A 16,895-nucleotide genomic window follows, 5' to 3' on the forward strand; every position below is an offset into this window, starting at 1 on the left:
CTGGAACGCCACAGTGGCGAAAAGCAGCTTGGAACCAATTTTGTGTGAAAACTAGGCTTGCCAACTCTGAGTTGGGAAATGCCTGGACATGTAGAGGTGGATTCTGAGAAGGGCAGGGTTTGAGGAGAAGAGGGATCTCATCAGGGCCATGCCAAACAGCCCATCTTCCAAAGTAGCCATCTTCCCCAGGGAAACTGATCTCTGTCATCTGGAGATCAGGTGTAGATCCTAGAGATCTCCAGTCCCCACCTGGAGGCTGGCAACCCTAAAAACCAGGTGATGGGGAAAGAGCTAAGATCCCATTTCCCCCCATAAGACCGCCCCTCTGTTCAAAATCACAGCTTCCCCAAGTCTGCTTTTCTTCAAAGTAAGAATTGGTCGGAGCTTCATGATACAGATGGTGAGGTGTTCACGCCTCACCATCGTCACCATTTGCGGCTGTCGCGCTCGCAGGAGAAGAAATACGGCGCAAATGGCAGGGGCCGCCATTTCGTTTTTCAGCCAGTGGTGGGGAATGGAAGAACTGAGAGCGTTGCAGGGAGGGCAGCCATGGCAAGGGATGACGACCGGCCAGGATCCAACTGCAAAATGGGCGTCTGTTTTAAAAGCAGATTTTACAACGAGTGATGTTGCAAAGACAGGCCCAGCTGCCTTTTGACACACAAACCCACAACACACAGGCCCCTTCTAATTTCTCTATAACAACACCACTTAGAATCAGATCTGAAAGCCAGAGTGTAAATGAGAAAGAAAGAAAGAAAGAAAGAAAGAAAGAAAGAAAGAAAGAAAGAAAGACAGAAAGAAAGAAAGAAAGAAAGAAAGATGTCCACATGGCTGAATGCAAAGGAATGCAACTTTTACAAATTCCCTTGCTTTTGACATTAAAAAAAAATCAGAAAAACTTGACAATGCTATTTTACCACCCTACCAGATTTCAGAAAGAAAGGATGGATCACTGATGAGGCAAATGAAGATTATGTGCTATAGATATTCAGGGTGCATTCATATATCAATGGATTGTGTGACCCTTTGCAAGTGGATTATCCTGTGCAGACAAGCCAATTCAGTTGCAAATGATTGCCACGATGTACAATAATGCAACATCCAATGATGTGTGGATGGAGCCATGGGTCCTCAGCGGAACAGTTCATGATCAAGAAAAATGTCATTGGTCAAATCAAGACAACGCAAAGATGAGATCAACCTAACCTACCTCACAGGGCTGTTGTGAGGATTAAAATAGAGGAGATGAAACAATATAAACTACGTTGGGTCCCCACTGGGAATAAAAACAGAGTATAAATGAAGTAAACAAACAAGATCTAGTCATTTCTACTCAGGAGGTAGGATGCCTTAAATAAAGCTCAGCCATTATGGGGTTATATGCACTTGATACCAGGATTTTGGTAACTACCTGTGCTTTTCACAGTGTGACAAATTTTTTGGAAATCCAAACTATTCCCGGGGTTGCTCTAATCTAAACACACTTTATCTGTTGAAACCAATTGGGCAGATGGCTGAACACTGAACAAAAATATAGCTGCCAAAAATTTTGAAAACCAAAGGGCTTTCCTGAAATTTTGAATTTGAAAGAAGAAATATTAATTAAAACCTTCAATTCAGCAGTGCTCATGGATACGGGAACAAACATTTTTTTAATTAAAGGAGAATGAGAACTATTACTGCAGACCAATTCTGGGTATGTTTACTTGAGTGTAAATCCTGTGTCTGATGTCAGTCAGATTTTTCCCCAAGCAAGTGTGTAGAGAATTATAATTGTAATGTGTGCTATATACCAGTTAACCTGATGTGACAGTTTTGGTCTGTAAAAATTGGGGGTTTTGCTGGATCTCCATGCACATGTCTGTCTCTCTGTGTGTGGGTTTAAATACAAATAGAAATGAACCCACATTTGATTACTAAAAAAAAAAATGGTAAAGGAGAAAGTAAATTTCCAAACTGTAGCCAGTGATCAACCTGTTTTGCCATTTTAATTTGCATTTTGTACAGCTAACAGAGCCAGAACTTTGCCTCCTTAAGTATTTTGAAGGAAGGCTTTTTATACATTTTATATATTACCTTCTTACCCCAGAAATTCACCCCATTTTAATAACCAGGAATAAGCTAGCATCTATCTAGGTGACAGAGGATGACTTTTTAAAACCTGGCTATTTCAGAATTTTTATCTTTTGCATAAGAGCCTCGTAAGAGCCTCCAGTAGCATAAGAGCCTCCAGTAGCATCGTAAAGACTAACAAATATTCTGGCAGGGTATGTGCTTTTGTGAACCACAGCTCACTTCTTCAGAAATTTTGTTCGTCTTTAAGGTGCTACGGGACTCTTGCTCTTTTCTACTGACAGACTAACACGGCTACCCATCGTGATCTATCTTTTGCATGTAATCCAAGAAGGTTTACAGTTTTTTCTTATTTATATAGGCGGTTGCAATAATCCTAGAAGTGTGTGTGTGGGGTGGGGGGGGGAACATAAGCAAATTATGAAAAATCAGACAACAGAATGGATTTCCCCATAATTTCCACAGAGTGGGATATGGTGTTAGTTCAGAAATAGCTGCCTGCATCCCTTGTTTTTTGTTTGTTTTTGAATTTTTTTCTCGGCAAATTTCACCTGATGGAATTTACTTTTATTAGCAGGGATAGACATGAGAGAAAGGCAACACTTTGAAACAAAGTTAACCATCAGAAATGGGGAGAGGAGTTATCAAAGCATTGCTTGCAAATTAAAACAATCTAAGGATGTCTCACTAAACTAAACCCCGCCAGAATTCCAGCAAAATCTCACCTTCCATCATGCTCAGCAATAGCTGCTCCTTTTCTAGGTTCTCCGATGTGCCTGGCTTTCAGAAAGAAAGGAAGATTCCCAACCAGAAATGCTTCTGCTTCAAAAAGGGGTCGGGGTGATTGTAATAGTAACATTCAGGGCTGGACAAGAACAGGAAATGGGTGTGTATTGTGTAGGAGCAGAGCGTCCCCAGGTGGTGGGGGAAGGTGGCTGATCTAGTGCAACCCTAAGCACTCAAGAGGCATAATTATTTTTATTACTCATTCGCAGAGGAAGGGACTCCAGCCATCTTTCATCAACTTTCTGTTATAGGGAAATTGAGACTTCCAAATAGGTATGGTTGGATGGTGATAACAAGAACTTTTACTTTCAAGAGAGGATGATAACCTGCATGTGTCCTACAGTTTTCCTTGTGAACTGAGAGTAGGGTTGCCAAACTCCAGGTGGTGTGGTACTGGCAGAAAGGTAACACCTGTGCTGTAAAATAGGCAGCCAGCAAAAATAAACAGCAGGAGCTCGATTCTATTCAATGGCAATTCTATAATATACAAAATTTATGTTATACAAACAAAATTCTATGGCATAATCACCTCACATTGCCTCATCGGGCTTGAAAAATCAGCGATGCCTCTACGGGCTAAATCATTTCTCAAGTCAAGGATTTAAGGCTGATGAAGCCCCCTAGCGGTGGGCGAAAACGTTTGAAATTAATCCGGAAAACGTTCCCTGAATATTTCTTTCCTCTGGCTGTGAAGACTTCTTTGATAAGCCACATTTACTTACCTCTAGCCGTAAGGCATTAAGAAGATACCGTCCTCGTTGCATCACTCAGCTTATGAACTTTGATTAGCATTTTGTAGCTTTATTGCTTGCAACAAGAACGTTGTGTATTATGTATATAGTGTTTGTCTATGTTTTGTTATTGACCGTTTGTTTAGTTCACATTTATGGGTGTTTACACATGATCTCTTTGTTTGTATAACATAAATCTTGTATCTTATAGAATTGCCATTGAATAGAATCGAGCTCCTGCTGTTTATTTTTGCAAACTCCAGGTGGTGGCTGAAGATCTCCCATGATTACAACTCTTCTCCAGGCGACAGAGATCAGTTCGCCTGGAGAAAATGGCTGCTTTGAAAGGTGGACTCTATGGCATTATACTCTATTGAAGACCCTCCCCTCCCCAAACTCTGCCCTCCCTTGGCTCAACCCCCAAAATCTCTAGGTAGTTGCCACCCTGGGGCTGGCAACCCTAACTGAGAGCGTGATCGCTGGACGTTGCACTATTATTTGTTCGTTCCATATATTTTCATCCTGCCCCTCCACCAAGGGCCTCCGGGCTGTGTGTGTCACTCTCCCCTCTTCCATTTTATCCTCCCAACAGCTCTGTGAGGTAGGTTAGGCCGAGAGTGGGTGACTGGCCCAAGGTCACCCAGCCATCTTCCACGGCAGAGTGGGGGTTCCAACCTGGCTCTCTTAGATCCTAATCGCATACCTTAACCACTACACCAAATTATTGTTGTCATAAGAGAGCCCGTGGGGTGTAGTGGTTAAGGTGTTGGACTACTAGCATCTGGGAAGCCCAATTTGGGATCCGCACTCTGCCATGGAAGCTTGCTGGGTGACCTTGGGCCCGTCACACACTGGCCATTAACGCATGGGCGTTTATCCTGCTAAACTCCCTGGCTTGTGACAAATCTTACGAGGCAACATGCATGGCCTGTGTGATCAACCCACCCAATACCGGAACTTCCCCGGGTCTGCAAAGGGCTGGTTTGCAGCGACTTTAATTTAAAGTCTACTGCAACCATGAGAGCTTCCTGGAGTGTTTCAGCATCCTGGTCGACTCCCTTGCTGGAAGAAGCCTGGCAGGCCTGACAGCAGGAGCAGCGGCACCCCCCAACCCCGTGGCCCCCTTTCCCCCTCTCCCCCTCTCCACCCGATGCCGGCCTCCTCTCACCTCCACCCGGCAGAGGCAGCTCCTTCCACCACCCTGCCGGCTTCATGTCGCCTCTGCCCGGGGACGGCGGGGTGGAGGAGAGCAGAGCGGCGGTTCAGGCAAGGCGCTCCTTTTCCCCATGTTTGCAGTTTCGGGGGGAAAGCGTGCAGTATCAAAGAGACAAATAAATCCGCACATGCCCATGCATTAATGGCCACTCTCAGCCTCGACCCTGGCAAGTATTTGGATGGGAGACCTCCAAGGAATACCAGGGGCATGACATGGAGTCAGGCATTGGCAACCCACCTCTGAACATCTCTTGTGTTGAAAACCCTACAGGGTTGCCATACGTCAGCTGTGGCTTGACAGCAAAAAAAGAAAAAAGTGACGATTCACCACAAGGTTTGATGTGTGGGAGCAAGACTATCCAGTGGCAAACAATTGCTTTTGTGCAATGGCAAACACTGTACCCAGCAATGTGTGAATGCTGCCCTAGAACCCACTGATATTCCTTTATTGCTGCATAATGGCCTCCAAGGAAACCCGAGGTTCTCTGGAATGAAGCCCTGCTTGAAAGCCATGGGAGGGGGGCAGGTAGCCATGATTACTGGTGAGTTCGCTAAGGAGACTGTTGGAGCAGCTGTTGGAACCGCGACTGGGTCAAGGAGGCTCTTCTCCCCTTCCCCCCATGGGCAGAAGGCTGAGAAGGCCTGCAGTAGGAGGATAGGATGGGCCCTCTCTCGCACCATGCAAGGGGGCAGAGGTCGGTTGTCCCTTCCCCTGCAAATCAGCCCCCAACTTCTCCTTCTTGCTGTGGGAGTCCTGCTGAAGCCTGTCACCGGCCTGGACCAAGGTAATAAATTTGTTTGACGAATTCAGCACCCGTGGTTCACACACACTCATACACACACCGTTAGGGTTGCCAACCTCCAGGTGGTGGGTGGAGATCTCCTGCTATTACAACTGATCTCCAGACAACAGAGATCAGTTCACTTGGAGAAAATGGCCTCTCTGGAAGGTGGATTCTATGGCATTATACTCCTTCTATGTCCTTCCCTTCCCCAAACCCCACCCTCCTCAGGCTCCAGCCCCCCAAATTTCCAAGTATTTCCCAGCCCAGAGCTGGCAACCCTACACACCATTCTAGCTAAGGCTGCCAGCTCTGGGTTGGGAAGTAGCTGGATATTGAGGAAAGTGGGGTTTGGGGAGGGGAGGGACTTCAATGGGTATAATGACATAGGCCTTTTATGCAGGGACATTGCCCTGTGGTCACCCCTGCCGACTGATTCAAGGCTTCCTTTTCCGCCCATCAGAGGTTGCCTCGAGGAGGAGGAGGAGGAGGAGGAGGAGGAGGAGGAGGAGGAGGAGGAGGAGGAGGAGGAGGAGAAGAAGAAGAAGAAGAAGAAGAGTTGGTTTTTATATGCCGACGTTCGCTACCACTTAAGGGAGAATCAAACCAGCTTACAATCACCTTCCCTTCCCCTCCCCACAACAGACACCTTGTGAGGTAGGTGGGGCTGAGAGAGTGTGAGTAGCCCAAAGTCACCCAGCTGGCTTGGTGTGTAGGAGTGGGGAAACAAATCCAGATTAGCCTCTTCCGATCATGTGGAGGAGTGGGGAATCAAACCCGGTTCTCCAGATCAGACTCCACTTCTCCAAACCACTGTTCTTAACCACTACACCACTTTGGCTCTCTAGGGTTGCCAGGTCCCTCTTTGCCAATGGTGGGAGGCACTTGGAGTGGAGCTTGAGGAGGGCAGAGTTTGGGCAGGGAAGGGACTTCAATGCCATAGAGTACAATTACCAAGGCGGCCATTTTCTCTAGGTGAACTGATCTCTAAAGGCTGGAGATCAGTTGTAATAGCGGGAGATCTCCAGCTAGTATCTGGAGGCTGGCAACCATATTGCTCTCCCTGCATGTTTTGCCCGTGGTTTTCCGGATACTGTTTTAGCCAGAACCTGGAAAATGTGGGCAAAATGCATAATCAAAAGGCATGCATAATCAAAAGGAAGCCCCAAAGCAGTCGGCGGGGGTGACTGCAGGGAAACGTCCCTGCATAAAAGGCCATAGAGTCCACCTTCCAAAGCGGCTATTTTCTCCAGGTGAACTGATCTCTGTTGCCTGGAGATCAGTTGTAATAGCGGGAGATCTCCTGCCACCACCTGGAGGTTGAGAGAAAATAAGTACCAAAACAACGTAAATGCAACCTAAGTTTAGTACAGTGAAAAAGTGCACAGTGAACAAACAACAGACATTACAAACAGGAAGAATACATAGCTCTCAAGGAGTCTCACAGAGTCTTCAACAATCTTCACTGAAGTTCTTAATAAGGTCCAAAAGGTTTCAACAAGCAAAGTCCATAAGAAGGACGGTGAAAAAAACGGTTTGTGTGAAACGCAGTCCGGATTAACTTCAACGTTTTCACCGCTGCGTTAGCGGCTTCATCAGCACACGGTTCTATTATCGGGAGACAAGGCTCCAGATGAGCTTCTTTGTTTGAATTTCTGATTTTGGGTTTCACTTCGGAAAGATACACCTGCCAGTGGCTTCCTTCCTCCACCTGGAGGTTAGCAAAAGAAGAAAAAAGAGCACCTCCGTGCTAATACCGTAAGGTTTGGAAACGGGCACGGAGAAAATACAGTACAATGATACAAAACGTGTATTGTGTTTCAAAACAATTCAACAAGCACAGTGGACTACAAAAAGTGACAATGAACAATATATATACAAAATATACAAGGCGTGTTTGAAGCAGTCAATAAATAGTACAATCTTCTTAGTATATATATGTAGGAAAATAGTTTAAAAAGTCCATCAGGTACATGTACAAATGATCACAAAGTCTTCATTAAGCATGATGGGTGGGGGACGGCCGTTTCAAGAATATTTCTTCAGCCCCATTTCCTTAGCTAAGCTAAGCTTAGCTGCTGCCTACACTTTGGAGTATCCTACGGGAACTGGTGAATTGACCGCATGAAATATAGAATTTTATTAAGCTTGGATACTTGACTGGAAATGGGGCTGAAGAAATATTCTTGAAACGGCCGTCCCCCACCCATCATGCTTAATGAAGACTTTGTGATCATTTACAGCATCCAGAGACGAGAAGTCCAAAAGAGAGCTGATTTATTAGTACACCACAGGTATACAGAGCAAACAGGTAAATTGGCACGAATGGAAACTGGGAGCACAGTGTTGGGCCTATAAGGGAAAGTATTAGTCACAACGGGTCATGGCAGCCCCCCCTCTAATGAGGAGCCGTTCCCATGGGAGATAGCGCTTTTGGAGAGCGACCATGAAGTCATCCAGACTTCGTAATATACAGAAGCGGAGTTCATATTGATGTACCATCCACGCCGCAGCCTCACCTTGAAGCAGCGAAGCAACATACTGAACCCGGCTTTCATCGGAGGGAAAGGTGTCCCCCTGCGCTCGCATGAACACATCCACTTGGATCAAAAAATAAGACAGCAGGTCACTCGACCCATCAAACGTTATTTTCAAGTCCCGTCCGTGCGGCGGAGCTGGAGGGGGGTGGTCCCCCGGGGGCAGCACCGGCACAACCGGCTGCCCTACCCCTACGGGCTGTTGGGGCTGCTGTGACTGTGGCGGCCTCCGCTGCAAATCATCGAGCTCCCGTGCCATGTCTTGCATCACAGCGTACATAGCATCCATACGGTCAGACATCTCCTGTCTCTCGTATTGCATATGCCGACGTTCCTCTTCCCACTCATGCCGTAAGAGAGACTCCCGTCGTACTGCATCACCTTCCAGGTCCTCCAACCCGGAGATCGCTGGCCTCTGTCGGGTGGTCGTAACCCCCAATGGGACCCAGGGGGAAGGGGAGTCCAGCCAGGTACTGAGACGGGACGCCTTCTGTTTGGCCCCAGTACCCGCTCCGGCCGGCCTCTCACCCACCGGCTTTTCTCCCACCGGCTTCTCCTTCGGGATGTTAGGATCGGTCTCACCTGGTGTCACCTTGTCCCCTTCAGCTTTGTCATCCCCGTCTCCTGCCATAGCCACCCCAACGTTAGGATGGGAGTGAGATCCAGAGCGCGAGGATTAGCAGCTTAATGTCAGGTTCTCCAGCCAACCTGGGCAATTCCCAAAAAGCCACTCGCTCAGACAGCCAAGTCAGAAGCAGGAACACTTTATTGTAGAAGCATCGGGTACAGCTAAGGTAACTTGCAGGTTTCAAAGCTGCTAATGGCGGGCCAGGCTACAGGATAATACTTAAAGCATGGTTACAAGATTACATCACAGGTGCGAAAACTAACAGGCTTGGGAAAGGGATTGATAACAGGACAGGGAATGATAACAGTGTCTGGTGGAGAGGAGAGCGAAGCAACCCAAAACAGACTACAGCTTGTTAGCCGCTCAAGGCCAAGGTAGACGGCGGGGGGAAACCGGGAGTGAGAACAGTAGAGCAACAATGTAAACACCCCGCAGGGCCTTGACTCATGTCAAGAGCCTGACCGCTTGTACGGGCCGGCTCCGGCACGGCTAGTATGGGCAACACAGGCAACACAGGCATCGGTGCAGAAGAAACCAAAGACCACCTCTGACAGGTTTCAGAAGTGACTGCAAGTTTTATTTATTCGTGTTGGCACTGTTTTCCCTCTGATGTTGGAAACGTCCTGAAAACGTTTAATGTCCATGTTACCAGCAAACACTTCTACAACTATGTTTCAGTAGTTTAAAGGTGTGGTCTGGGTAGGGTTGCCAACCTCCAGGTGGTGGCTGGAGATCTCCCAATATCATGATTGATCTCCAGGTGATACAGATCAATTCCCCTGGAGAAAATGGCTGCTTTAGCAACTGGGTTTAGCAACTCTCCTCAGGCTCCACCCCCCAAAATCTCTAGGTATTTCCCAACCTGGAGCTGGCAACCCTATTTCCAGATGTGCCTGGACTGCTCATGCATTAATGCCAATAGTGTGCAAGATGGAATTCAGAAGTGAAACTGTCCCTCCCTTCCTTACCACCTGTGGACTAAATGATCTCTCCTATCCCGCCTCTTAATTTCTCACATTTCTAACGGGTTAATTGGGTTAATTTCTCACATTTCTAACGTGAGCTCCAAGGAGCTCCGTGAAGGAGTTTTGATCCTTGTAATAGCCTGTAAGTTAGCTTAGACTGAGCAGTCATAGCCCTAAATTCTCCAGGGAGCTCCGTGTAAATGTATGTCAAGGTTTGACCCCAGGGTCTCTAGTCCAAGCATAATCCACACATCAGCTCGGTATACATATTGTTATATGAGAGTGAATGCTTGTTATTTCCCCTGCAGTAGAAAATGGAGCAGATGAGGAATCGTATTCTGTTAAGTTCATTACAAAGAATTATATTTATGGCAACACGGAACATAAAGGTAACATTTTATGTTTAATCTCAAGAATGAAGGCTATGCAACGTGTGTGTGTGTGTGTGTGTGTGTTTATATATGAACAGTGAATCGCCAAAGGAAAAAAATACAGCTCATTCCTAGCCTGACAAAAGTTCAATGGAAGAACTCCAGATTTTAGAAGAGGCATTTTAAAAGTCTGGTCAACAACATAACTAGATCCACCTTTATTTTTAAAAACATTATTTTTAAAAATTACAACCCAACCCACCCTCATTTCTGGCCTCAAAGTGACAAATGAATGTGGGATATTCTATGTAAGCAGAATCTGCAAATTTCATCCGCCACGTCTACGGGGAATATTTTTGGAATCTTTTTCTGCATCTGACCCATACAGAGAGGGAAGCAATCCTTCACCATTGCCTGGGTGTGTGATTCAAAAGTGTTTCAATGGCATGCATCAGGTATCTGAATCTTGCCTTAATCCTAGGCATATGCAAGCCCTTGGCTAGGTGCCATTCTTCAGGTTTTTTTTTTTTTTTTGCTTACTGGGCAAAGAGTTCTTCACTGCTACCGAGGGTTGCCAACAGGCCTGGAGAAAAATGTCCTGTGCCTTAGCAGAGGCTTCATGTCTGGAAATCCAACATCCAAATCGCAAGATGTCATAGTTCCGCCATACACTGTATTGGTCAGGCCGCACCTGGAGTATTGTGTGCTGTTCTCAAGGCCTCACTTCAAAAAGGATGCGGACAGAGTCGAGTGGGTGCAGAGGAGAGCGATAAGGATGATCAGGGGCCTGGAGACCGAGCCCTACGAGGAAAGGCTGAGGGACTCGGGAACGTTCAGTCTGGAGAAGAGGAGGTTGAGGGGGGACAGGATTGCTCTCTTGAAGTATCAGAAGGGCTGTCACTTAGAGGAGGGCAGGGAGCTCTTCCTGTTGGCAGCAGAGGATAGGACTCGCAATAATGGGTTTAAATTGCGAGTGGAAAGGTACCAGCTGGATAGTAGGAAAAAAATGTGTACAGTAAGAGTTGTTCGGCAGTGGGATCAGCTACCTAGGGAGGTGGTGAGCTCCCCCTCACTGGCAGTCTTTAAGCAGAGGCTGGGCAAGCACTTGTCAGGGATGCTCTAAGCTGTTCCTGCGTTAAGCAGGGGGTTGGACTAGATGGCCTGTATGGCCCCTTCCAACTCTATGATTCTAAATGGCAGGGGAGCTTTTCATGGCAGGTAGATAAATAACATCACCTGACAAATAAAATCCCGTAAGCCCTGTACCCCTGACCTGGTTAGCCCCAGACCAGCCTGATCTCGTCAGATCTCAGAAGCTAAGCAGGGTCAGCCCTGGTAAGAATTTGGATGGGTGACCTCAAGGACTACCAGGGCCATGATGCAGAGGCAGCCAACTACCTCTGAATGTCTCCTGCCTTGAAAACCCTACAGCTTCGCCATCAAGTCAGCTATGACTTGATGGCGCACACACCCACACAGCATGCCTTTAGAGAGCCAGCATGGTGTAGTGGTTAGGAATGGCAGACTCTTATCTTGAGAACTGGGTTCAATTCCCCACTCCTCCACGTGAAGCCTGCTGGGTGACCTTGGGCCAGTCACAGTTCTCGCAGAACTCTCTCAGCCCATGTGGAGGCAGGCAATGGCAAACCACCTCTGAACATCTCTTGTCTTGAAAACCCTACAGGGTCACCATAAGTCAGCTGTGACTTTCCTCTATTAAAGGGAAAGGACTTTTTTTCCCTCCAGACAGTTGGCCACCTGAACTCCAAGGGGAGAAGCCTAGGGAATCAAAAGCTCAGTTCACAAATGCAAGAGAAAGAAATCCAGGGATGCTGAAATGTTAAGACAGAGGTCACCCCATCCAGCTGCATTTGGAGGATCATGGCGTGGGCCATGGTGGGGAATACTCCCCTATGGGCCTAATGGAATGATAAATGCTGTTCTTCCTCCCTGGGCCCATGTGATGAAACATGTATTCCGGGTTCTGTGCTGGGAACTTAATCCTAGGCATATGCAACCCTGATTTGGATTTGTACCATGGCACACGAGAGGGTTCTCCAGTCTTTTCTCCCCCACACACCGTTTTCCCAGTGAAAAATGGCCCCAAGGGGGTGGTATTTGCCCTACTGGGGATTCTTGTACACTGATAGAGTATGCCGAGGTTTCAGAATGCCTGGTTTGATACAAATTGGTGTGGGCTGGGAAATGGTGCAAAGTGGAATTAGGCCCTCAGGTAGCAGGTAGGGCTTTCAAGATTGGCTACTCCTGCAATAGAAGAATTTCTCTCCATGCAGAAATAAACGTGTTGGGGAGAAGTTTAGGGTCCCTTCTCCCTGGGTCCACCTGCTTTTCCTTAGGCCCCTGTAGCAACCATTTGTTTCTGTTTCATCTTCTTGTCTTCCAGTAAATGTCTATGTGAAAATGCACAGAGATAGCCCCTTTCTAGTCTGCATGGACTTGACTCTTTCGCAAAGTGAAGTCATAGACCCCAGTTACCTATGGATCGGGCCGGAGGGACAGAATCTAGAAAGTGAGTTTCTCTTCGAATTGCATTAAATCACAAATGGAAAGAGACAAGAGCTAGGGAAGCCAGCCTCCAGGTGGGACCTGGGGATCCCTTGGAGTTACAGCTCAGGAAGCAGGTATTGAGCATGGTATTGAGTTTTATATTATATTTCACAGAATTTTCAAGCATACGGAAGAAATTGAAGCTTGACCAAGCCGTTATGAAATGGGTAATTTACCGGAAGCCCATTGCGTCGTATATGCTCCGTTGCTTTTCTTGACATCTTAAATGCATTGTGTTCCATGTAAATTCTATGAGCTTATATGCATATTCTTGTTTTATGTCAACTGTGGTTGCATAGTTGTCTTTTGACAATACAGATATTCAGCATACTTCCAAGTGTGGCGTTTATGTGCCAGATATTTTGGCCTTTGTGCTTGTGCTGATTTTGCTTGAGTTCAACCACCTGGAGGTTGGCAACCCTAGTTCCAGCACCAGGATTGAATTTCAAAAAAAAAGAAGGTACTGAGAGTCAGACAGGCCTGGAAGTTAAGTGTAAGTCCTCCCCCTGAAACCCACCCCAAAGTGAGAGCATGCTGAGGTTTATTGTCATCATTTATTCATGTATTTACTTAATACATCCCCCCTTGCCCTTTATCCAAAGAGCTCAGGATGGTGTACATCATACATAGGTAGGCAATCCTACCCTAAGAGGTCCAGGAGAATCAACAGGGACACATTCTCCCTGTCACTCTCCCAGTGGAGATCATTAGTCAGGGCAACCAAGGCTGTTTCCAACCCAAAGCCAGGCCTGAATTCAGACTGAAATGGGTTTAGGTAATCCATCTCCTCCAAGAGCACCTGGAATAGCTACTTCCTGCTCAAGACCCTTGCCCATGAATGGAATGTTAGACACTAGGTGATGGTAGTTTAGGACATTTGGGTCTAGGGATGCCTTCTTCAGGAGGAATCTCATTCCAGCCTCCAGTTGGAGCCTGGGGAATCTCCCGGAATTACAGCTCACCTCCAGAGACGACAGAGATCATTCCCTCATGAGAAAATGGCTGCTTTGTAGGATGGACTCTATGGCATTGTACCCCATTGAGGTCTCTGTCCACCCCAGGCGCCATCCCAAATCTCCAGGAGTTTCTCAACCTAGATCTGGCCACCCTTCCCCTCCATTCCCCACCGGTGGCCAGGGGGGACCAGGTCTGACCTCTTTCCAAGCGGTCAGTACTGCACCCTCCTGCAGATCTCATAGAATCATAGAGTTGGAAGGGACCACCAGGGTCATCTAGTCTGCACAACCCTCTGCACAACACAGGAAATTCACAACTACCTTCACACACACCCAGTGACCCCTACTCCATACCCAGAAGATGGCCAGGATGCCCTCCCTCTCATCATCTGCCTAAGGTCATAGAATCAGCTTTGCTGACAGATGGCCATCTAGCTTCTTCTTAAAAACCTCCAGGAAAGGAGCGCTTACCACCTCCTGAGGAAGCCTGTTCCACTGAAGAACTGCTCTAAAATGTAAATGATTATTGATACCGCACCAGCCAGACAACAATAAATATATACCCTTATAAAATATAAAGTTATAAGGCACCTGGCATACTCACAATATAAAATTCCTTACACAGCGAGAAGTTAAAACATTAATATTCATTTAAGTTTCCGAGGCCCACTCTATGAGCGAATCTTACAAATGAATGCACAAATTTAGCAACCTGCTTTGTGACTGAGGCATCCCCCTCCCAAAGTAAGTACTTGGTTTTCCCCTCTTCAGAGCTAGCAATAGTTTTTTAAGTGAGGGAACTATGAACTTTAGTCTAGCTTCCTCATTACAGGGACACTTAAGGAAAGCATGTTCGACTGTTGTCTATTTCTCCCAACGTTCAGGGACAGAGTCTCTCTGATCTCAGTACCTTCTTATATCTGCCTTCTAAAATCGCTGAAGGTAGGGCTGTGCTTCTTGCCAGTGTAAAGGCCCTCCTATACTTATTCACCTCTAGCAGGGATAAATACTCCGCTGGTGCTAGGACAAATATAGACCTGTCAGGTGCCATAAATGCTGGGGAGTTCGAGAGGTCTATCTGGCGTTCAGTGTCAACTAGCCTTTGCTTGATTTCCTGCTTTGCCTGCTCCCTGCTCCAGCAGACTTACAGGGCAAAGCCTAGGATGTTGATTCTCCCTACAGTTGACTGCCACCACCTGGATTTAAAGTTGTCACTGCGGAGTAGCGGAAAGAGCCTTTCTGTGGCCCAATGTACTTTTAGCCAGAGGAGAATGGAAGAAAGAGCAATCCTGGCCTCCACCTTCAGAGTGCCTGCCTCTAGCCTAATCCTTGAGTTTGAGACGCAACAGGGGAGTTGGAAAATTGCCCTAAGAAACTTAGATTGGACTCTCTCCAATGGCACAAAACTGGATGACGGTGGCCCCAGTAAGGTTCCATACAACATCTGGGCAATCAACTTCGCCTGAAATAATTTTAGGGCAGCCGGAACCAAATATGCTTCCCTTGTTCTAAAGAATTTCAGTAATATTGTCGAAGGCTTTCACGGTCAGAGTTCATTGGTTCTTGTAGGTTATCCGGGCTGTGTAACCGTGGTCTTGGAATTTTCTTTCCTGACGTTTCGCCAGCAACTGTGGCAGGCATCTTCAGAGTAGTAACACTGAAGGACCTGCAGGACAATACTCAGCTCAACCCAACCCCTTTCTGACTATATATTACTCTTCCTACACCCTTGACACTGAGAGACACTGTCCTTCAGTGTTACTACTCTGAAGATGCCTGCCACAGTTGCTGGCGAAACGTCAGGAAAGAAAATTCCAAGACCACGGTTACACAGCCCGGATAACCTACAAGAACCAATTTCAGTAATGTTGTTGGAGGATCTTTCAGCCAAACTCGCTGCTGACCTATGGTGTTCTACACATAGTCCAGATTCCTGAAAGGACACCCCCAGATATTTAATGGCCTTTTCCTGCTCGATTCCTTTCCTGCCTATAGACCAGGTATAATCCCTTCTGTGCCTGCCGAAGGCCATCACTTTAGTTTTCTTGTCATTGATTGAAAGTTGGTTCTGGTCCGACCCTCTGGGGCAACAGAAAACAACTCAGCACCATCCTCTATATGACAGCCCTTCCATGTACTTGAAGATGGTTATCATATCCCCTCTCAGTCTTCTCCTCTTCAGGCTAAACATACCCAGCTCCTTCAACCTTTCCTCATAGGACTTGGTCTCCAGACCCCTCACCATCTTTGTTGCCCTCCTCTGGACATGTTCCAGCTTGTCTACATCCTTCTTAAATTGTAGTGTCCAAAACTGAACACAACACTCTAGGTGAGGTCTAACCAGAGCAGAGTTGATACTTCATCTCATCAGTTCTAGACATTCTACTGAGAGCTACTAGGGTTGATTTCTAGAAAAAGAGGGCACAGGCTCTGTCTCGAAACAGGACCATCAGATTTCCTACTTTGATTTGCAAAAGGCGAATTGACAGCTGTTGACTTTTTTGCTTTTTTTCGCTCTGCTATGTAGCTAGACCCCCTCCCCTGAATGTCCTTCTTACACATTTATAGACTGGAGTGATCTCATATCCCATCCATGGACTGAACTGCACTCCTTCCAGTTCCCTCTGTGCTTAAATGACGATGCCTTCCCTCCGCTGCTGTTTCCCCTCTTGAAGAAGAAGAAGAGTTGGTTTTTATATGCCAACTTTATCTACCACTTAAGGAAGAATCAAACCAGCTTACAGTCGCCTTCCCTCCCCACAACAGACACCCTGTGCGGTGGAGGGGGAGGCTGAGAGAGCTCTAAGAGCTGTGACTAGCCCAATGTCACCCAGCGGGTTTAATGTGTAGGAGTGGGGAATCAAGCCTGGTTCTCCAGATCAGAGTCCACCACTCCAAACCACTGCTCTTAACCACTACACCCGTAAGCTGTTTTTACTTCTGCTTGGGAAAACTTACAGGCATCTATATTTTCCCCCCAGCTGGGGGGGAAAGTAGCAAAGGTGGTAGCTTTTTCCAGTGGCAGGAGATGCAAGTGCTATAGTTTCCCGCTCTTTTGTTCCTGCCATCATTCTCTTCCAGGATAAAGTATTTCCAGGCTGCATTTTCAAAGGGGGGAAATGTTGTTTAAAATGACTGCAGAAGAATCCTAATGTGTTATTAAGCCCTCAGCCTTCTTTTTGCTGAACGAAAAGCAGTCTGAATTCTTTTCGCCTCTGCTTACAAGGTGCCTGCTCAGCTTCCGCTGGCGGCCAGTCTCCTAGGTAAGGTTGCCAGGTCC

The 16,895-nt window shown here is 46.8% G+C and overlaps 1 protein-coding gene across 1 annotated transcript in view; it reads left to right on the forward strand.

Annotated features, from left to right (window-relative positions):
- The first annotated feature begins 5,487 nt into the window (after window positions 1–5,487).
- The window catches only part of ZPBP2 (zona pellucida binding protein 2), a 28,327-nt gene continuing 16,919 nt past the window's right edge, over window positions 5,488–16,895 (forward strand). Inside the window, exons 1-3 of the mRNA XM_056863917.1 lie at window positions 5,488–5,593; window positions 10,029–10,109; window positions 12,496–12,621. Of these exons, the coding sequence (XP_056719895.1) occupies window positions 5,488–5,593; window positions 10,029–10,109; window positions 12,496–12,621 (313 nt within the window). The remainder of the gene's footprint in view (window positions 5,594–10,028; window positions 10,110–12,495; window positions 12,622–16,895) is intronic.

This window comes from Euleptes europaea, chromosome 18 (genome assembly GCF_029931775.1).
Source record: "Euleptes europaea isolate rEulEur1 chromosome 18, rEulEur1.hap1, whole genome shotgun sequence".
Classification (NCBI taxonomy): domain Eukaryota; kingdom Metazoa; phylum Chordata; class Lepidosauria; order Squamata; family Sphaerodactylidae; genus Euleptes; species Euleptes europaea.